The sequence below is a fragment of the Fundulus heteroclitus genome, chromosome 18 (genome assembly GCF_011125445.2).
Source record: "Fundulus heteroclitus isolate FHET01 chromosome 18, MU-UCD_Fhet_4.1, whole genome shotgun sequence".
Lineage (NCBI taxonomy): Eukaryota > Metazoa > Chordata > Actinopteri > Cyprinodontiformes > Fundulidae > Fundulus > Fundulus heteroclitus.
In genome coordinates, this window is record NC_046378.1 from 29,322,683 (window position 1) to 29,340,783 (window position 18,101).

The 18,101-nt window shown below is 41.6% G+C and overlaps 2 protein-coding genes across 2 annotated transcripts in view; one reads left to right on the forward strand and one right to left on the reverse strand.

Annotated features, from left to right (window-relative positions):
• Positions 1 to 18,101, reverse strand: part of si:ch211-105f12.2 (RIMS-binding protein 2-like) — a 32,256-nt gene that overhangs the window by 8,184 nt on the left and 5,971 nt on the right. The window lies entirely within an intron of this gene.
• Positions 5,752 to 12,960, forward strand: ywhag2 (3-monooxygenase/tryptophan 5-monooxygenase activation protein, gamma polypeptide 2). The gene is made up of 2 exons (XM_012851669.3): positions 5,752 to 6,035; positions 9,827 to 12,960. The coding sequence occupies exons 1-2, from the start codon at positions 5,949 to 5,951 to the stop codon at positions 10,481 to 10,483; spliced, it is 744 nt and encodes a 247-aa protein (XP_012707123.1). The 5' UTR covers positions 5,752 to 5,948; the 3' UTR covers positions 10,484 to 12,960.

Below are 18,101 nucleotides of genomic sequence, written 5' to 3' on the forward strand. Positions count from 1 at the left end.
CTTTACATGCCCAAGGTGACCAAAGTGCTGTACTAGTCTGTACATTTAGGAGATCAAACAAAACAGAAAGAATAACACATGACCAATGACAAAAGCTAAAAATAGAAGAACATTAAGTAAATGTAAAAGAGTAAAAATAGGCCTAAAATTTCTGTTCACTTTAAAAACAAGTTAAAAATATGTTGTTGTTTTTTTTTTTAAAAAAAGGATTTAAAATCATTCAAGGTATTAGATTTCCTTTCAGTCAGAGGAAGATTGTTTCAGAGTTCGGGGGAAACACCAGTCAAAGCTTTGCTTCCTCGAGTCGAGACATCTAAAAGCAACAATTCTGACCTCAAACTTCTTCTAGCAGCATGCTTGTGTAAAACCTCTCAGAAATTTAAAAACCAAAATTTAAAACTCAAAATTGATACTAAAATATACAGCCACCCAGTGCAGGGAGGACAAAATAGGAGTAATGTGCTCTTGTTGCTCATTACCCGCTAGCAGACGGGTAGCAGTGTTTTGGACCAGCTGCAGGTAATGAAGAAAGGAGTTGTCCAACTCTGCATCCTCTTAACACTTTTTTTTCCCCAGGACTTTGAATTCAGCTGCATCCATTTTCCCATCCAACATGAACTGCTTAATTGTCCTGGTGGAAGAAACGCATCCCATATACCTGGAAAATTCAGGGGCTTCTGCAGGATTAGCTTTACTCTACTTTTGCATGCAGACCAAGATCAGGGTACCTTCTTCCACAGGTTTATTGACTCCTCTACATGGCTTATGACATGGGATTTCTTATAGCTTTTTTCAAGAATGACTTTCTCTATGTTACTCTTCCATAAAGCCCAGATTTGTAAACAACTAATAGTTGAACTCTCAACAGATTGTCTCACCAGAAGAGTGCATTTTGTTTATTGACTCTCTTTTGTCCAGCCTCTCAGTGCAGATGGGAGGCCATGTTGTTTTTTGGGATTGTTTTTCGGTAGGTTGTTTTTTGTGGTATACGCTTTCCATTTTACCCAGGGAGATGTTAAAAACCTTGGGATGTAGATTTTAACCTCAACCTGCTGTCAACTCCTCCAGAGCATGACCTGACAGGTGTGTTCCTTGGTCTTCATGATGCTGTTTGTTCTCTAATGGTCTCTAGCAAACCACACACCCGCTGTGTTTATACTGATATTGAATTACACACGGGTGGACTCGGTCTACTGATTATCTGACTTCTTTTTTTATTTATCCTATTACATTTAGGTGTATCATATTGACACAGTACAAATTTCAGATTTTCCTTCATTTCACAATGAAGTACTACTTTGTATTGTTCTATTCCACATAATTTCTCCAAATACACTATTGTGTTGATATGTAACAAAATTTAGAAAGTTTAGGTGGAACGAATGTTCTTGCAAAGCATTGTACATTTGCTAACAATAGCACTTTTTGTATCAAATTGGGTTTCATGTTTCGATTCCCCTTCATCTTCCTTTTTCCCCCCCAGTAGATATTTAAAGCTACAGCAGGAAAAGGTGGTTTCAACTTCCCCCGAGTCATAGTGAAGAGGTTTATATAGAAACCCTTTAAATTTGAGTGGGAACTATGAGAGAGGACAGCAACTGTGGTTTCTGTTGTTCAGAAGGAGAACCCATGTTGGATTTTGTCCTGGTTATGCATTGGTTCTATTTTTCATTCCCCACTATGATCGTTTGTTTTTGGGCTGGCTGTTTGCTACTTTCTGCTCTGCTAATTAGAGTGAGCAGCTACACCTTTTTCCCTCCTGTGTTTCTGCCAATAAACACCTGCCTTCCACATCCAATCTCTGCCAGATTGTTGAAAGCCTTGTCGTTTGCCTTGTTGGTTGCAAGTCTGTCTCTTGTTTCCTGATCAGAATTTCCCGTTTTTGGACTTCCCTGTTTCAATTTGCCCTCACTCTGACACTTCATCGACTCTATGATTCCGGTCATAACCTGGCGTCTCATTTATAAAAGTTTGTGTAGAATCCAAGAGCGTATGTACACCAAGAAAAAGAAAATGGTGTATGCCAAAAAATATTCACATTCATAAAACCATTCGCACGCCCACCAGCATGCAATTTTCTTTCACAGATCACAGCTGTACTTGAACGTTTGTGGACCTGGTACCTCCTCATGTTCTGCCCACTACACGCCCAGATTCAATCATAAATAGTCAATGCAAAGCACCTCATGAATGTTAATGTGTGTTAAAAATGGGTCAGCTTTTTACATCATGGTGACGTCGCAGTCATGGAGAAAAAGAAAAGAAAGTGTGAGAAAAGTTGATCAAATGCAAAAATCAGAGGTGAAACCACATATGATGCCTACATTAAAATAAGTTGTTAAGAAATTGTTAAAATAAGCTGTTAAAAAGTAAACGACGCCGTGCTCCTTGTTGAAATTCCCCTGTGGCTGTGCGCTCACATCAACATACAGAGGAGGAGACCAGGAGGAATGAACGGTTCCCCCGCAATTATTATCCCCCCTCCCCCCCCCCACAAAAAAAAAAACAACTGCAAAAAGCCTTTTAGGAAGCTGATGGGTGCTGAGCACTTCCTATTAGCGGTGAGCGCACCACCTTTGCGCTCTGGGGGTTGGAGAGCAATAGTTACAAAAGGTTACAATTGATAGTTACAGTATATTAATTCATGTTAGTTAACATAAGCTTAAACAAACATGTAACCATGACAAAGGAAAGAATTAGAAAGTTAGTTTTCATGTATTAATGTTTTACCCAAGGAAATGGTGTTTTACATTAGTAATCGGCTATTAAGCCTGCTCTGGGATTGATTAGTAGTGGCTCTATCTTCCACTAGGGGTCTTTCGGGCTTTCTCCTCATTGCATTAAAACTGCTGCATGAAAGGAGCAACTCCAATCTCTCTTGTGATTCTTTCTCCCCTATTTTCAATCAACTTGATTCTGATTCTGATTGGGAAGAATGTGTAATGCGCCTTATAATCTGGTGTGTTTTATTTGTGGACAAAGACACACATATTGACACGTAAATTCACAGTGCACTTTATAATCCGGTGTGCCTTATAGGATGAAAAATACAGTATTACCTGCTAAGAATGCCACAAAAGATGTTGGGACTAAGATACTGCCTAAGCTTTTAACTGAGTTAGCAGAGCTTAAGACAGGTGTAGCCTCTCTGAAAGGCCTTAGTGCAGAGATAGCTCAAATTATAGAGACTGCAGCAGCCACTGCCTGCCCCCAGTCACATAATCCAGCAACGGTCATGCAGTATGACAGGGACCAGCAACAGTATTGTAGCTTCTAGATCTCCTACCAAAGACCATCGCCCCCTCAGTATCCAGTGCAGTACTACCCAAGTTTTCCAGGCCGCGGTTGGAGGAGGTGCCACGTCTGCCAACAAGCTGGAGTCAGCGACCGCTGCACCCACTGCTACCTCTGTGGGAGTGGCCATATCTTCCAGGCCAGATATAAAAGCAGAGCTATGAGACCATCTAAAGAGAGACATTTAACCACCAATGGTTACCACCGAGGGACGAGTGTTAACCATATCCATCAACCACAAGTCCCAACAATGCTCCAACTGCAAACAAGAACAGTCAGGTAGGAATCTGAGGCAGTCTTCAGTGTCCAAAAAAGGACAAACTGGACTTCTTTTCTGAAGCTGAAGACGTTTTGCTTTCCATCCAGGAAGCTTTCTCAGTTCAAAATGTCTGGAGTAGTGTGGAGTTCCAAGCCTTATAGACCTGCAGGTGAGGCGTCATTGATCTGCATGTAGATTCACCTGGAACTGGTCGCCCCAACAATGGAGAGGCTCATCGTTTGCCTTGCTCACTGCAGGAACGTGGTCACGTGTGGAGGTGTGAATTGGGGTGAAACTTCAAAGTTCTTATGTCAGTTGATTATATCCACTTTCCTTCAGTTTTAAACAAACATTGTAGCTATTTAAAATAAAACTTATAGGCCTTATACACATAGTCGGGTCCTTATAAAAACTAGTATCTCCACTGCATCATTTAAAAAAAATAACACTGTACACAGGATTGTTTTAAGAAATGCTTTCATCCACACAAACCCGCACAAAGATGCCACTAAACGTTGTTTTAAACATGCCAAGCACTTAGGGGGCAGTGTGCCACAAGTCTAGCGCCTATTTAATTACCTCTACATGGCTAAGCCATCAATGGTCATACATGTGACATCAGCGGCGCATTATTAGACGCACGCTGTGATACGTGGGACCCTAAAACCACAATCAAATCACAAAGCTCCACTTTGGTCGGAGATTTAAGAAAACATTTTATTTAGCAATGTAAAACGGAGTGTGGGAAGGCCTTAGTTGGAGAAACTCACATCAGATATTAGCTGCTAAAAATCCCAATTGTCCTTTAACCGGTTTTATTTTAAAAAGGCAAATCCTTTCAGGTTCTCAATAGATATTTCAAAACTACACTTAGGTTCCTGTAGCTGCTCTTCTTCTATGCTGCTTTGGTATTTCTTATCCTATGGTTGTATTGTAACTCTGTTTCTGATGGAAAAATAGTTCAAAATGGATGAGAAATTATCCTGTCCGTCTGATCCTGTATGCAGTGACGGTGACGTCACTCTCTGCCTGCTCTGCTCTGACAATCAGGTCTGAGCAGTTACACCTACCTGACTATTGCTGCTGATCATGTCTTCATGACCACAATGTGACCAAGCATAAAATGTGGTGGTACAAGAGATTTACGTCATGTATGTGCAGCTGACAAATCTGCACCAACTGCAAGATGTTTAAGATGTCTATATGGACTAAAACCTTAGAGGAATGTTATGGACCCAATGTTAAATATACCTCAAAACATAAGGAGGTAAAATCTGGTATTAGTGAATTGTGTCATTTTTTTTTTTTACAAAGAGAACAGCTGTTAACCGTATCTTGTCATGATTTGTGCCTGTGAGCTGTCTGCACCCTGCCACGCCCCCTGCTCTGCTGCAATCAGCTTCATGTCTCGCACCTGTTCCTTGGACTGCTTAAGCGCTCCACAGTCACTGGTTCAGAGCCAGGGTTTTAAAAGCTCTTGCTTGTAGATGTTCAGCATTTTTTCCATGCCTGAACAACGATGGCATGGCCTTGTTCTGTTTTTTTGGATTCTCCTGCCTCATCTCGACCAAGAGCCGACTGAGCTTCTGATTTCTGGACATTGACTCTGTTCCTGAGGCACGTGCCTCGTCTACTTTGTGGATTTGCCTGCCTACCTCTGATCTTCTGTGGGTGACCCCCACCTGTGCCCTGGATTCTGATCAAGCCTCTGCTATTCTGCCAGACACCTCTGTAGGGAGTAAAGCCAGCTTCCGTCAATGCCAGCTGGTTCCAGCTTTCTTCCAGAGGTTGCCTGTCTACAGTACATCTGGGTTTCGTCTCCGAATAAACCTTTTAAAGCACAACTCAGCGTCTGGCTGAATTTCTGGAGCTTCTGTATGGCACCTGACATACCTAAAATGTATATTATTATAATAAAATGATGTTATAACTGTATGTTATACCATCCCATGAGACCCTTGCTTTCTCCTTCCGAACGCATCCACTTGAAAGAACTCCACTTCCCATAAGGCTTGTAGGGCGTTGCTGCTCCTTGCTCTGCTCCCGTCCATCCCTGCACTCCTGGTCCTCTCTGGCTCCCATGTATGGAGTGTTACATCATTTGCACAGACACCCACCTTCCCAAGTGATGACGCAGCCCATGGGGAGTGTGTGAAGAGGAGGAGGAAGAGGAGGAGGAGGAGGAATTCATGGAGGGAGGAAGGGAGGGGGATAGAGAGAGAGGAGAGAGGGTGTCCCGTCTGCGCTGAGCTCAGACAGACAGCAGGGAACAGCTGCAGCACTCGGTTCGCTTTGGATTTCACTGCATTGCGATTTAAAATATCAGGCGTTTCATCCACAAAGCCCACGTCGCGCAGCTCGACCGAGCAGACCCCCCCACTAATCATTAGAGAAAATGGTTGACCGCGAGCAGCTGGTGCAGAAAGCCAGGCTGGCTGAGCAGGCTGAGAGATATGATGATATGGCAGCAGCTATGAAGTCGGTAAGTCCAATCCAGCAGAAGGGAGTAATGATGACTGAAGGATGGGTGTGAATGTGGTTTTGTTTCTGTTCGTGCTAAAGGCTGAATTTTAACCTCGCCACACTCAGCAGCCTCTGTAAAATTGCAGTGAATCTCTTTATTGCATTGTCATCAGCTGGACGCCAGCTTTCCCTTTCTCTTCCTCTGAGTTGGGTCCAAACCGTGTTCTGCTGCTGGTGCTGCTCCTCATTGGGCGGTGCCTTTCTGTCGGCTCAGAGGATATTACAATGAAATGCATGCAGGGCCAGACCTCATCTCTTGGCTGGGATAAGAGCCTTGCATCAATGTAATGGTCCTGCTGTTGTGCATTAACAGATGATTAATTTATGTATGTATTCATGTTTTTTCTGGTACCATCTACTCTTCCTCCATTATGGAGCACGAGGGGCTGGGAGCAATGCAAGGTTCCTCAAAAAAAGCCTATCAATTCCTGCTGCCTCCACCTCCACCATCACCACCTCCTCCCCCTCCCACTCCTCCTCCTCCTCCTCTTTCTTCTCACTTTGTCATAAATTATACAGATAATACAGATACACAGCTGTTCTTTTTTTTTTTTCAATATCAGTAATAGGTTTTGTTCACGCTTGATTGATTCAACAAAAATCCACCTAACAGGAGCTGTTCTCTCCTTTACACCGAGATAGGAGGCAGCAGGGGCTCTGGAATATTCTCTGTCATATTGCAGTGAGTCGGTTTGATCAGATTTCTTCCTTAGCCATCTCCTCGATGTGTGTCCACGTCGGCTTGTGTGTCGAAGAGGCAATTTGGAGTCATTGTTAGGTTAACAGCTTCGATTTAATGGTGTAATAGCTGACGTGAAGGAGATGACATGGATGGGCTGCCTCACATTAGCACTCCCAGCTCTTATTGGTCCCCACTGAGGACAAAATCCTTTGTTTGCTTTCTGCCCTTGCCTCGTTTTTTCTTGTCTTTTTTTCTTTTGGCCCTTTTACGACATGTTGGGACTGGAAAATTGCTGTGTCATTGGAACCGGCAGCATCCTTGAGCCCACACCCGGATTAAAAGCATTTCTCTTAATGGAGGAGCATTTTCTCTGGAATGGTGCCAGCCCCCCCTCCCGTTGTAAACCATTGATCATTGGGAGGGGGGGGTGGTTGCAGGAGATGGAAAGCTGGGGTTGGCAAGGAGGGATTCCATTTCTTTTTATACAATCTGCTATGTCAGTGAGGTCCAAACTGGGCCCAAACCCGGGAGGGGTGCACACACTCACCCTCTAATCAAAGGGAATCCCTATGCCATTGCGGCCAAAAAGATGACAGGGCGGCCCTGTCACCTTCATGTTATACTCATGAGAAATACATAGAGGTACTGAACTAAAAACATTCACTTTAAATAATCCAATAAAAAACCATCAATGGCAGTCATTTTTTGTTGAATATTAATAATTAAACCGTCTCTTTTGTTCCTGAACTCCTAATTGAGGAATACAAGGAAAGTTGGATGAGTCCGTTCCCCCTACACCCACTCGCTGTGACGTCACTTTCTTCCATCCTGACTGAGCACAGAACATTCAACGAGAAACGATTCGGCCCGTTGAATATGAAACGGTCGTTGCAGCAGTATTCGGCAAGATTCTTTTTGATCGGACAGGAGAAACGATCCGATCCAATTCCTCTGAGTGGTTTAGACGCTTGAATGTCCAACTGATGCATCCATGTCTAAATATATCGGCCCATGCTCAGAGTGATGTCACAAAAGGTAAAAAGGTCATTTTGGACCGGAGAGAAGGTCACTGGGACACGTGAACCTCCGGTGCAGTGATGGTTTTCCCTTACACTGCAGCTTCACCCCCCCTCCTCGAGTGCTCGTGAGAACATTTTAACCGTCTCCGTCCCTCCTTCTCTCTCTCCTTCGCTTTCCCCAGCCACCCTTCACTCTGCTACCCTTCCTGCTGCCCCTCAACTATCTTGAATATCATTTCTCGCTAGCTGGCATGAGCTGCACACGTGGCAGCTGGAGCTACTGGTGCACTAAATGAATGGATTGCCATGGAAACTGGGAGTTGTGCATAACGAGTGAAATATTGTTCGCCCTCTTTTGCTGTGGAAGAAGGACGACACAGCCAAATGAATACAGCCAGATAATCTGATGATCTCTTCCCTCTAGAGAGATGCTTATTAAAGTTAATTCCCAAGGGGCGTGATTTCGTTGGAATCAGAAGCAGAGAAAAGGAAGCAGTAGATTATATTGAAGACGTTTTTTTTCTCCTCAGTAAACCGAAGGGCTTTTAATGATTAATAGGCTAATTTAAAAGAAAACCCTAACCCTAACCCACCAATTTAGAGTTTTTTTTTTTGCTGTCAATGTGTCTATTTCAAGGGGATCAACAGGGACACTCCCTGTTGTCAAAGCCCCAAATTGGCCAAATGAAGTATGGGTGAGCCGACCAGCTGAAGGCTTTATTATGAATCGGTCCTTCAGACACATCATTAATCGTCACTGACACACATTGGACGGGTTGCGGTGAAGTGCATTGAAACAGAACCAATCACAGCAATTCAGCCAGGGAAAGTCAAACAAAACTGAAAAGGTTTCACATTCTGACACCTATTTCAAAAATAATAATCTATTATCGACTCCCCTAAGTTGCCAAGCAAGGTAGTCATAGCCCAATGATTTAGTGGTTACCTGACTTTGCGGATTGGCGGTTTGGTGTTGCGACGATTGACTGGAAATTAAAAGGATCATTGTGTCATGCACATTTTTTCCTCCATTACCAAACACTGGATCAGTCACAGCAAAGTGAACAGAGACAGATTTGATCACTAGATTTAAGACTGGGCTTCTTTTATTATAGTAATTATGCCAAAAAAAAATACCGCACATGACCAGTACGCACAAACCTAGAGGATGTCTCTGACGGTTATTGCATTTAACCTTATAGCTTGAGCTGTAGAGTTTCTCTCCACACTTCCTTTGGCTCCACAACGCCAACTTGATTTTTAAAAGCTTGTGTGCGTGTGAGATATTGGCAGCTAACAAGATGATCTACGAGAGAGGCTCCCGCCTTTGCAGGTTTATTTTATGCAAAAAGTGACTATTGTGTTTTCTCAGTACTGTCGCACCAGTCAACGGCCCAACGTTACGCCTCTGAGATGCCAAGCCTTGCAGCAACAGCCGACATATGTAGGTCTGAGTGGGCCTCACAGCTCAGGGATGTGATGTAGGAACCACAAGCGGTGTCTTTGATCAGTGGGCAAAGGAGTTAAGGCAAAAACACTTCCATGGTGTTATCAATAAGTGCAATGTCACAAAAGGCTGGTTGGATGCAGTATTTGGTTTACTATTATATAAAAAGTTTCACACTTTAAAAATCAACTTTTCAATATGTTTAGCTACTTGCATTTACTCATTCATATTAGCCCTAATCTGATCTAGAGCTTGCTAGAACCCAGGAAGAGTGATGAGCCATCGTGATAATAGATGTCCCCACCACTCCCAAAGCTATTGACAGTTGTGGGGAAGGGAAGTTTTTTTTCTGTAGCGATTGAGTTTAACTTACCTTAACTAACTTAACTTACATACCTCTTTGGTTCCATGATGTTGGCTTTGTTTTTTAAAAGCTCAAACATGCGGGACACCTCTAGCTCGGTTGGGGGTTTGAACAGCCAGAGGCGGCTCAGAAAGGGGATTCTCGTTGTTGGTTTATGACAGAACCAGTTTCCGAAAGAGGCTAATGATCGATCTGGGTGGCTCTTTACAATAAACAGTGTTTGCTGTCTTTCCTCCAGGTGACGGAGCTAAACGAGGCCCTGTCCAACGAGGAGAGGAACCTGCTATCGGTGGCCTACAAGAATGTGGTGGGCGCCAGGCGCTCCTCCTGGAGGGTGATCTCCAGCATCGAGCAGAAAACCTCCGCCGACGGCAACGAGAAGAAGATCGAGATGGTGAGGGCCTACCGGGAGAAGATTGAGAAAGAGCTGGAGGCCGTGTGCCAGGATGTGCTCAACCTCCTGGACAACTTCCTGATCAAGAACTGCAGCGACACGCAGCACGAGAGCAAGGTGTTCTACCTGAAGATGAAGGGCGACTACTACCGGTACCTGGCCGAGGTGGCCACCGGCGAGAAGAGGGCCACGGTGGTGGAGTCCTCGGAGAAGGCCTACAACGAGGCCCATGAGATCAGCAAGGAGCACATGCAGCCCACCCACCCCATCCGCCTGGGCCTGGCTCTCAACTACTCTGTGTTTTACTACGAGATCCAGAACGCCCCGGAGCAGGCCTGCCATCTGGCCAAGACCGCCTTCGATGACGCCATCGCCGAGCTCGACACCCTCAACGAGGACTCCTACAAAGACTCCACTCTCATCATGCAGCTGCTCCGAGACAACTTGACACTGTGGACAAGTGACCAGCAGGATGACGAGGGCGGGGAGGGCAACAATTAAAGGAAAGCCTCACTTTGAAAATAAAAAATAAAAAAATTAAGAAGGGCCGGTGGACTTTGGCAGCAGCTTTTGCCAATGCAACTACCGCAGCACCAGTTCTTTATTTTTCCATGTGTTAAAAGAAAAGGATCAAAAAGAGAGGTGAGAATGGGAGGTTTAAAATCTTAGTTTAAATATATATAGAAATATATATGACAGTTGAAAAGGGGGCCTCCGTCTTCTTGATTTTCTCTTTGACATTTGCCAAAAACCACTGATATGTCAGTCAATCAGCCTGAAGTGGTTGTTGTTGGATTGAAATGGCAGCCTCACACTGGCATAGGAACTGATCTTGTTCTGTCAAGATAAGCTGCTTACTTAGATGTTTGAGTGATAGAGATGCATTTGAGTCACTTGGGAGAGAAAACGCTTGAATGGGGAAATTTTTTAAAAGCCTCACAAAAAAAAAAAAAAAAAAATGGGTTGCATTGGTTCCAGAAGTAGAAAAGAGGGCCCTGAAAGCTTTTAATCTAACACAAACAAATAGAAAATCAGCAAAAATACCCTAAATTTTAAAGGATTGATTATTCAATTGTAACAAATAAGGATTAAGTAAGCCCCCTTATTGCTAATTAAAGAGTTTTCTGGCATCTTACAGATAATCCTGTTGTGTTACTGGAACCATAGATTCTTTTTGGAGGTGAAGGTTAATAAAGGCAGAGACTTAACGAAATGAATTACAAAATAAAAAAGACAAAAAAAAAAACATAAGATAAAAGCAGCTTCAGAGTTTGTGGTTTACTTCTGTGTTTGTTTTATTAAATGCACATGCCTACTATACTGTTTCTTCAGTGTAAGATGACGACAACAATAATATCGCTTATTCAATATTGTGCATGCTGGTGATGTATTTATATACAGTAGCTTGACTTTATTAACTTATACTGTGGGTGTTAAGTATTCATATGAAAACAGGCTTTGTCTGATGTTGATTTTTATTTTCTTATTTATTTCTATTTAATTCATTTTTTTTTTGATTTGCTATACCAAAATGGTGATCGTAAAAATTGACCTGTAATGGGCGTTGCTTTAGTGACATGCAATATGTGTATTTAATTTGTTAATGAAAGAAAAAATGGATGATTAAAAAAAGTAAAAAAAAAAAAAAAAGAAAGAAAGAAAAATACTCACCAGTGCTTACTTAAACTTACCAGCTGGTGTTTGTCACTTTGAAGTATGATTATGATATATTTTGTTCCTTGAACAGTATTTAAGTATTTTTTTTTTCCTGTCATGCTATCCAGTTTTAATAATAATGGTGTCGTTTCCAGGCTCAATGTTTCTGTTATGAATCCACCGACATGGACCATGTTTTGTTTCTGACAGTATACATTTATTTATTTTTTATTTGTTTTTATACCTTTTAGCTGTTTCCTGAGTGACAAAAATATCTTGAATGTGAGTCATTATGTAGCAGTTGCACAAGAACCGGAATAATAGCTATGATAATAAAAAAGAATATGACTAAATTATACATGCACCATTTCCGTGGTGGTCTAGTGTATTGTTGTATTGTCACCCATGAGTACACTTTGCTTTTAAGAGGAAGCACTCCGCTCGTAGGTCGTTTTATTGTTTTGTGTGCTTTATTTTCTGTGGCTGTACCGTTTTTATATGCCTCATTTGCAAGTTAATCTCTAGCATTAAAAAAAAAGGGAATCTACTACAGTATTTTTTTTTTTTTTTTTTATCATCCGGCAAGCACGTTAAAGATATGGACATTTAACACTAATGCATACCATAGACAATTTTAAATGTCCACCTCTCCAGAACAAACACTAAAAACAGCTGCTGAACCAATTTATTCTCATTAATGCTGCTACTTCTATAGATCAGTAATATTTTCACATGGATAGCTGTTTAATGAATTTTATATATTTTTTTTTATCTCTGGTTTGGTGGATTTAAGAGGGAAACCAGAAGCCTTAAGGTCAGTAACACAACCTTGCTCATGTATGCCAATTATGTATCTCCATCATGAGTCAGCCTGCATGAGCTCACAGTATGTCACAGCTGCTTTAATTTATTTTTAAACGTCGCGAAGAGCAGAGGGTCTCTGAGGGTTTGTCAGATGTACAACGTGAAAAAAAAAAACGATGCTTGCACAGCGGATCGGCTTTATTTTACTTTAACTTATTTTTTTATCATTTGTGAAGAAAACCATGTTTGGGACCTTCATTCACTGCAAAGAAAAGCATTACTTCTTTTTATTTATTTTTTGTTGCTTCTCTCTGTGATTATTTGGCTATAATTCTTAGGTTTTGTTTTTATTCTTGTTTCTGTAACTCAACATCATGCATGTACAAGTTGTGAGGTAGCTTGATCAAGAGTATCTGGCCTAAGGGTGAAAATGGGATACACACTGTATGGGTTAAAGACGTTTTTTTTTTTTTTTTTTGGTTGCCATCTGTTGTCCATTAAAGTTATTTGTTTCTTGCTAGTAATCTATATATTCATTTTTCTCAAAACCAGTCATGTATTGCCATCCTTGCATCAGTACGGTTCATCCTTCTTCGTTCTGCAGGGTTAACTCTTCCTTTTCGCCCACACGCTGCCACACAGGAACTCACTATGACTTTATATAACCCACCGTGGGTCACATAACTTGTGCGTTCGGTATCCATGCATGCTTGGATCCACGTTCAGGTGGGTACCGTATGTGTTGTATAAACCTGCATTGATGGATGCGCTGAGTGCTGGTGGGTGAGCACATGAGATGGAGTCTGTCTCAGCTGCAGAGCAAAGACACGGCCAGCTCACACAGCTAAATCACAATACATCATGTTCTTTTAAAAAAAAAAAAACACACACACACATCGAAACATAAATCATGAAACAATCCTGCTAGAAACAACAATAAATCATAAAGTGTACCAGACCAGTTAATGACAGGAGAGTCTCTCTTGAGGGTTTCATATCACCTGGCCTATGTCATCTACACACAATAGATCAAGGCTATCTGGGCTGCAGATCTGGGTGTTTCAGACAAGAGGACGCAGCCTTCTGCTGATTGATAAGCTGAAGGGAAAGCTGCTGCTGGATCCCCCCCACCCCCACCTACACCCCACTACCCTCAGACTGCAGCCTCTCTTGCTGCAGCCTGCTGCACTGAAGCTTTCATGAGAGGAAATTCTGTGCTTTGAAAGGTCCTCCTCGCCAGCCAATAGCTGAGAGGCTCTCTCTAGACGGCCTCCAATCCGGTTTCTGTTGCTAGGGCTATAATAAGTATCCCACTATCAGCAGAGCTGCACTTGCTGCATACACCTTTTGCATCTTGGAATAAAAAAAAATAGAAAGCTCTAAGCACAAAAGAGGCGTCAGGATTCAACATCGACCAACCAACGCGGCAGTGTTTTAATGCAGTGCAACACTTTCAGGCAGACTAGCGTACCGGATATTGGGAAGGTCTGGTGACATTATATGTCCCTGAACACTTTGGAGCCAGCTGATGGATGCGTAATTGAATCTCAAGCAGCTACAAACTCAATTTAGTGCTTGCATGACAAATACGTTTAAATTAAAGTAACACTGAAAAGATACGTGTGCCGGAATGATATAAATGACAGTTAACTGTGGATGAAACAAGCATTGAATTAAAATTATGTTTTTTTTAAAACATCTTCCTATATCCCAATAACTTATTCTAAAAAGGGTTTTATTTACTAAAAACATTTTTCTTGTAAAAAAAAAAAAATCTCTCTGTGCTACCCCAGCTTTCGATCACAGTCGTCAGATGAAGAGAGGCTAGGATGACTGTGCACATAATATCCTTGAAGCAGATAAGAAAATTACATTGCTGTCTGAATGCAGGTAGGTTAGTTTTCTACTTTTTGGATTTCATTATCTCTTGAACATTTATTTAAAAGGTCAAAAGATAAAAAAGATTATTGTCTGTTGTACTTGAGGCCACCGTCAGCAATAACAATCTTTTTTACTATACCTGATAGTGAATCAGACAAAAATGTTCTTGTTTTGGGTCAGCTTAAATTATTAAAATTTCCTCTATTAGTTAAATGCCAGAATAATACGAGAGACGTTTTCAAATTTAAAAGTCCCAAAATGACTACACTTTTGATCAATTTGGAAAAAACCCAGATGATGGCTTTGTGGCATTCTAAGCTTCTGATTTGAGTTAACCCTGGTGCATATACACAGTTTTTTTAAAGGCCTGAAAAAAGTGTCCTTTAAAATTTCCAGTGTCTTACACTACCTTGCTTGCAACTAGAGCTGGAGCTTAAGACCCTTTAAAAACAACTGTTTTGCTTATTGCATGTGTTTGTACTCTGTCAACTCCAGGGTTCTTAATTTGACGATGTGCTTCATTATTACTTTGTGAAATGCAGCGATAACAGATTAACAAGCATGAAATGATGGTCCATCTGTTGGGTTTCTGTATTGTTCTCAACAAGTAAATACTCAGCCTCAGAACAAATCTCAGCCCAAAATAGTGATCTGCACCATGCAATCTTTGAGTAGTTATCCTCGGTTATAACCATAAGCTGCAGAAAATACGGGTAAAATTGCTCCCTCTGCTTTTACTCCTCTTGGCTGCTATGCCAGCCTTGAGTAGGAGCGACCCATCAAATATGATAGCAACGCAGGATGCGCTCCAGCACGTAATGAGGCATCTACGTACATAATGTCTATGGCTACAATGATCTGGCAGTGCCTGAGCTCCGTCTCACGTGACTTTAACCTACTCTTCCTATTGGTGTAAAATCCTTTCGTGTCAACATTGGCATCGTAACCAGAATTTTGGACCAGTCAAAATTTTGAAAACAGTTATTTATATATCAATTAAATTTTATTTACATAGCGCCATTCATGAAACATGTCATCTCATGGCACTTTACAAAGTCAAATTCAATCATTTGCATCCATGTTCTGTCAGGGGTGCTGGTGCCTATCTCCAGGTCAATGGGCGAGAGGCGGGGTACACCCTGAACAGGTCGCCAGTCTGTCGCAGGGCAACACAGAGAGACTAACATGACAAAAAAAGCCATTCTTGTACTCACACCTAAGGAGAATTTAGAGAGGCCAATTAACCTAACAGTCATGTTTTTGGACTGTGGGAGGAAGCCGAAGAACTCACACATGCACAGGGAGAACATGCAAACTCGATGCAGAAAGACCCAGGATCTCCTTGCTGCAAGGCAACAGCGTTACCCAGTGCGCCACTGTGCAGCCCATTATTTATAGGCCTACTATAAATTTATTTTTTAGTAAAATTATCCATCCATCCATCCATCCATCCATCCACTGTCTTCCACTTATCCGGGGTCGGGTCGCGGGGGTAGCAGCTTCAGTAAGGCAAGGCAAGGCAAATTTATTTGTAAAGCACAATTCAGTACAGAGACAATGCAAAGTGCTTTACATGATTAAAATATAGGAAAATAAAACAGAATAAGAGCAAGTAGGAATAAAATGTAGAAACAAAAATAGAATATTAAAAACAATTGGACTAAAAAAGTTGAACTAATGATGTTTCAGTAGAGCTGTTTAACTAGAATAGTCAAAGGCAAGCCTAAACAAATGTGTTTTTAATCTGGATTTAAAGGAACTCAGGCTTTCCGCACTTTTACAGTTTTCTGGAAGTTTGTTCCAGATAATTGGAGCATAGGAACTAAATGCTGCTTCTCCTTGTTTAGTTCTGGTTCTGGTTCTAGGTATGCGGAGTAGACTTAAGCCAGACAACCTGAGTGGTCTGGATGGTTGATACACTGATAACAAGTCTGTGATGTATTTAGGTGCTAAGCCATTCAGGGATTTATAGACTAATATAAGTATTTTAAAGTCTATTCTCTGAGATACAGGGAGCCAGTGGAAGGACTTTAGAACTGGGGTGATGTTCTCTACTTTCTTGGTCTTAGTGAGGACGCGGGCAGCAGCGTTCTGGATCAGCTGCAGCTGTCTGATCCACTTTTTAGGCAGGCCTGTGAAAACACAGTTGCAGTAATCAATTCTACTAAATATAAACGCATGGATTAGTTTTTCCAGATCCTGCTGAGACATTAATCCTTTAATCCTGGAAATGTTCCTCAGGTGATAGAAAGCCGACCTTGTAATTGTCTTTAGATGCTTTTGGAGGTTCAGGTCTGAGTCCATCACTACACCCAGGTTTCGGGCCTGATTAGTGGTTTTTAGCTGAAGCGACTGAAGCTCTGTGCTAACTTCTGATCTCTCCTCTATTGATCCAAATATTATTACTTCTGTTTTGTTTTTATTCAACTGAAGAAAATTTTGGCACATCCACATATTGATTTCTTCTAGGCATTTACTCAGTGCTTGAATTGGTTCATAGTCACCTGGTGACATGGTGATGTAGAGCTGTGTGTCGTCTGCATAGTTATGGTAGCTAATATTGTTGTTTTTTATTACCTGTGCTAGAGGGAGAATGTAGATATTAAAGAGGAGGAGACCCAGGATGGACCTATGGGGAACCTCACATGTGATTTTTGTCATCTCTGACGTAAAGTTACCTACTGATACAAAAAAGTCCCTGTCCTTTAAGTAGGACTTAAACCAGTTGAGAGCTGTACCAGAGAGGCCGACCCAGTTCTCCAGGCGTTCTAACAGGATGGAGTGATCAACAGTATTGAATGCTGCACTGAGGTCCAGTAGTACCAGCACAGTGGTTCTTCCACAGTCTGTATTTATATGGATGTCATTAAAAACCTTGATAAGGGCAGTCTCTGTACTGTGGTGAGCACGGAAGCCAAACTGGAAAACGTCAAAGCGGCTGGTCATTGTTAAGAAGGTGTTTCATTGTTGAAATACAGCTTTTTCAATAATCTTACTGATAAAGGGGAGGTTTGTCTAAATTGTTCTTTTTCAGCAGTGGTTTGATATTTGCTGTTTTTAGGGACTGGGGGAAAACACCTGACAGAAGGGACGCGTTTATTATCTGAGTCAAATCAGACGCTATGACAGGTAAAACTTTTTTAAGGAAAACTGTGGGGAGAACATCAAGGCAGCAGGAGGAGGAACTTAGCTGCTGCATGATCTCCTGTAAGCATTTGTGGTTTATTTGGATGAATTATATTACAGACAGCAGGTCACTAAAATCCTTAAAAAAGTTTGATGTGGACTTAGGAGGCCTGTACACATTCAGAAACATAGTTCGTATTGGGCTCTTTACCTGGAGAGCCAAATGTTCAAAAGAGTCAAATTTTCCCCAAAACACCTTTTTACACTTTATTGGATCATTAAACAATTTTGCCACTCCTCCACCTTTCCTTTGCTGTCTGCTCTCACAAAGGAAATTGTAGTTTGGAGGAGTCGATTCTGTCAGAATAGCTGCTTCACAAAATTCATGCAGCCATGTTTCTGTTAAAAACATTACATCAAGATTATTGTCAATAATGAAGTCATTAATTAACAGGGATTTTCCTGACAGACATCTAATGTTTAGTAAACCCAGTTTATATAACTTAGTGGTTGATGTTGTCTCTGTGGCAGGTTGCATCTGACAGTGTATGACTTTTATGATTTTCTTTATGACTTTTAAGTACGATTGATTATTCCTGTTTGTTATCCTTTTGCTTTTCTTATTTCTGCCATGTATCGTCACAGATATTCC

Coding starts and splice junctions, on each gene's coding strand:
- ywhag2 (XM_012851669.3), top strand. CDS start 5,949: ATGGTTGACCGCGAGCAGCTGGTGCAGAAAGCCAGGCTGGCTGAGCAG. Junction 6,036..9,826: donor TGGCAGCAGCTATGAAGTCG/GTAAGTCCAATC, acceptor TCTTTCCTCCAG/GTGACGGAGCTAAACGAGGC.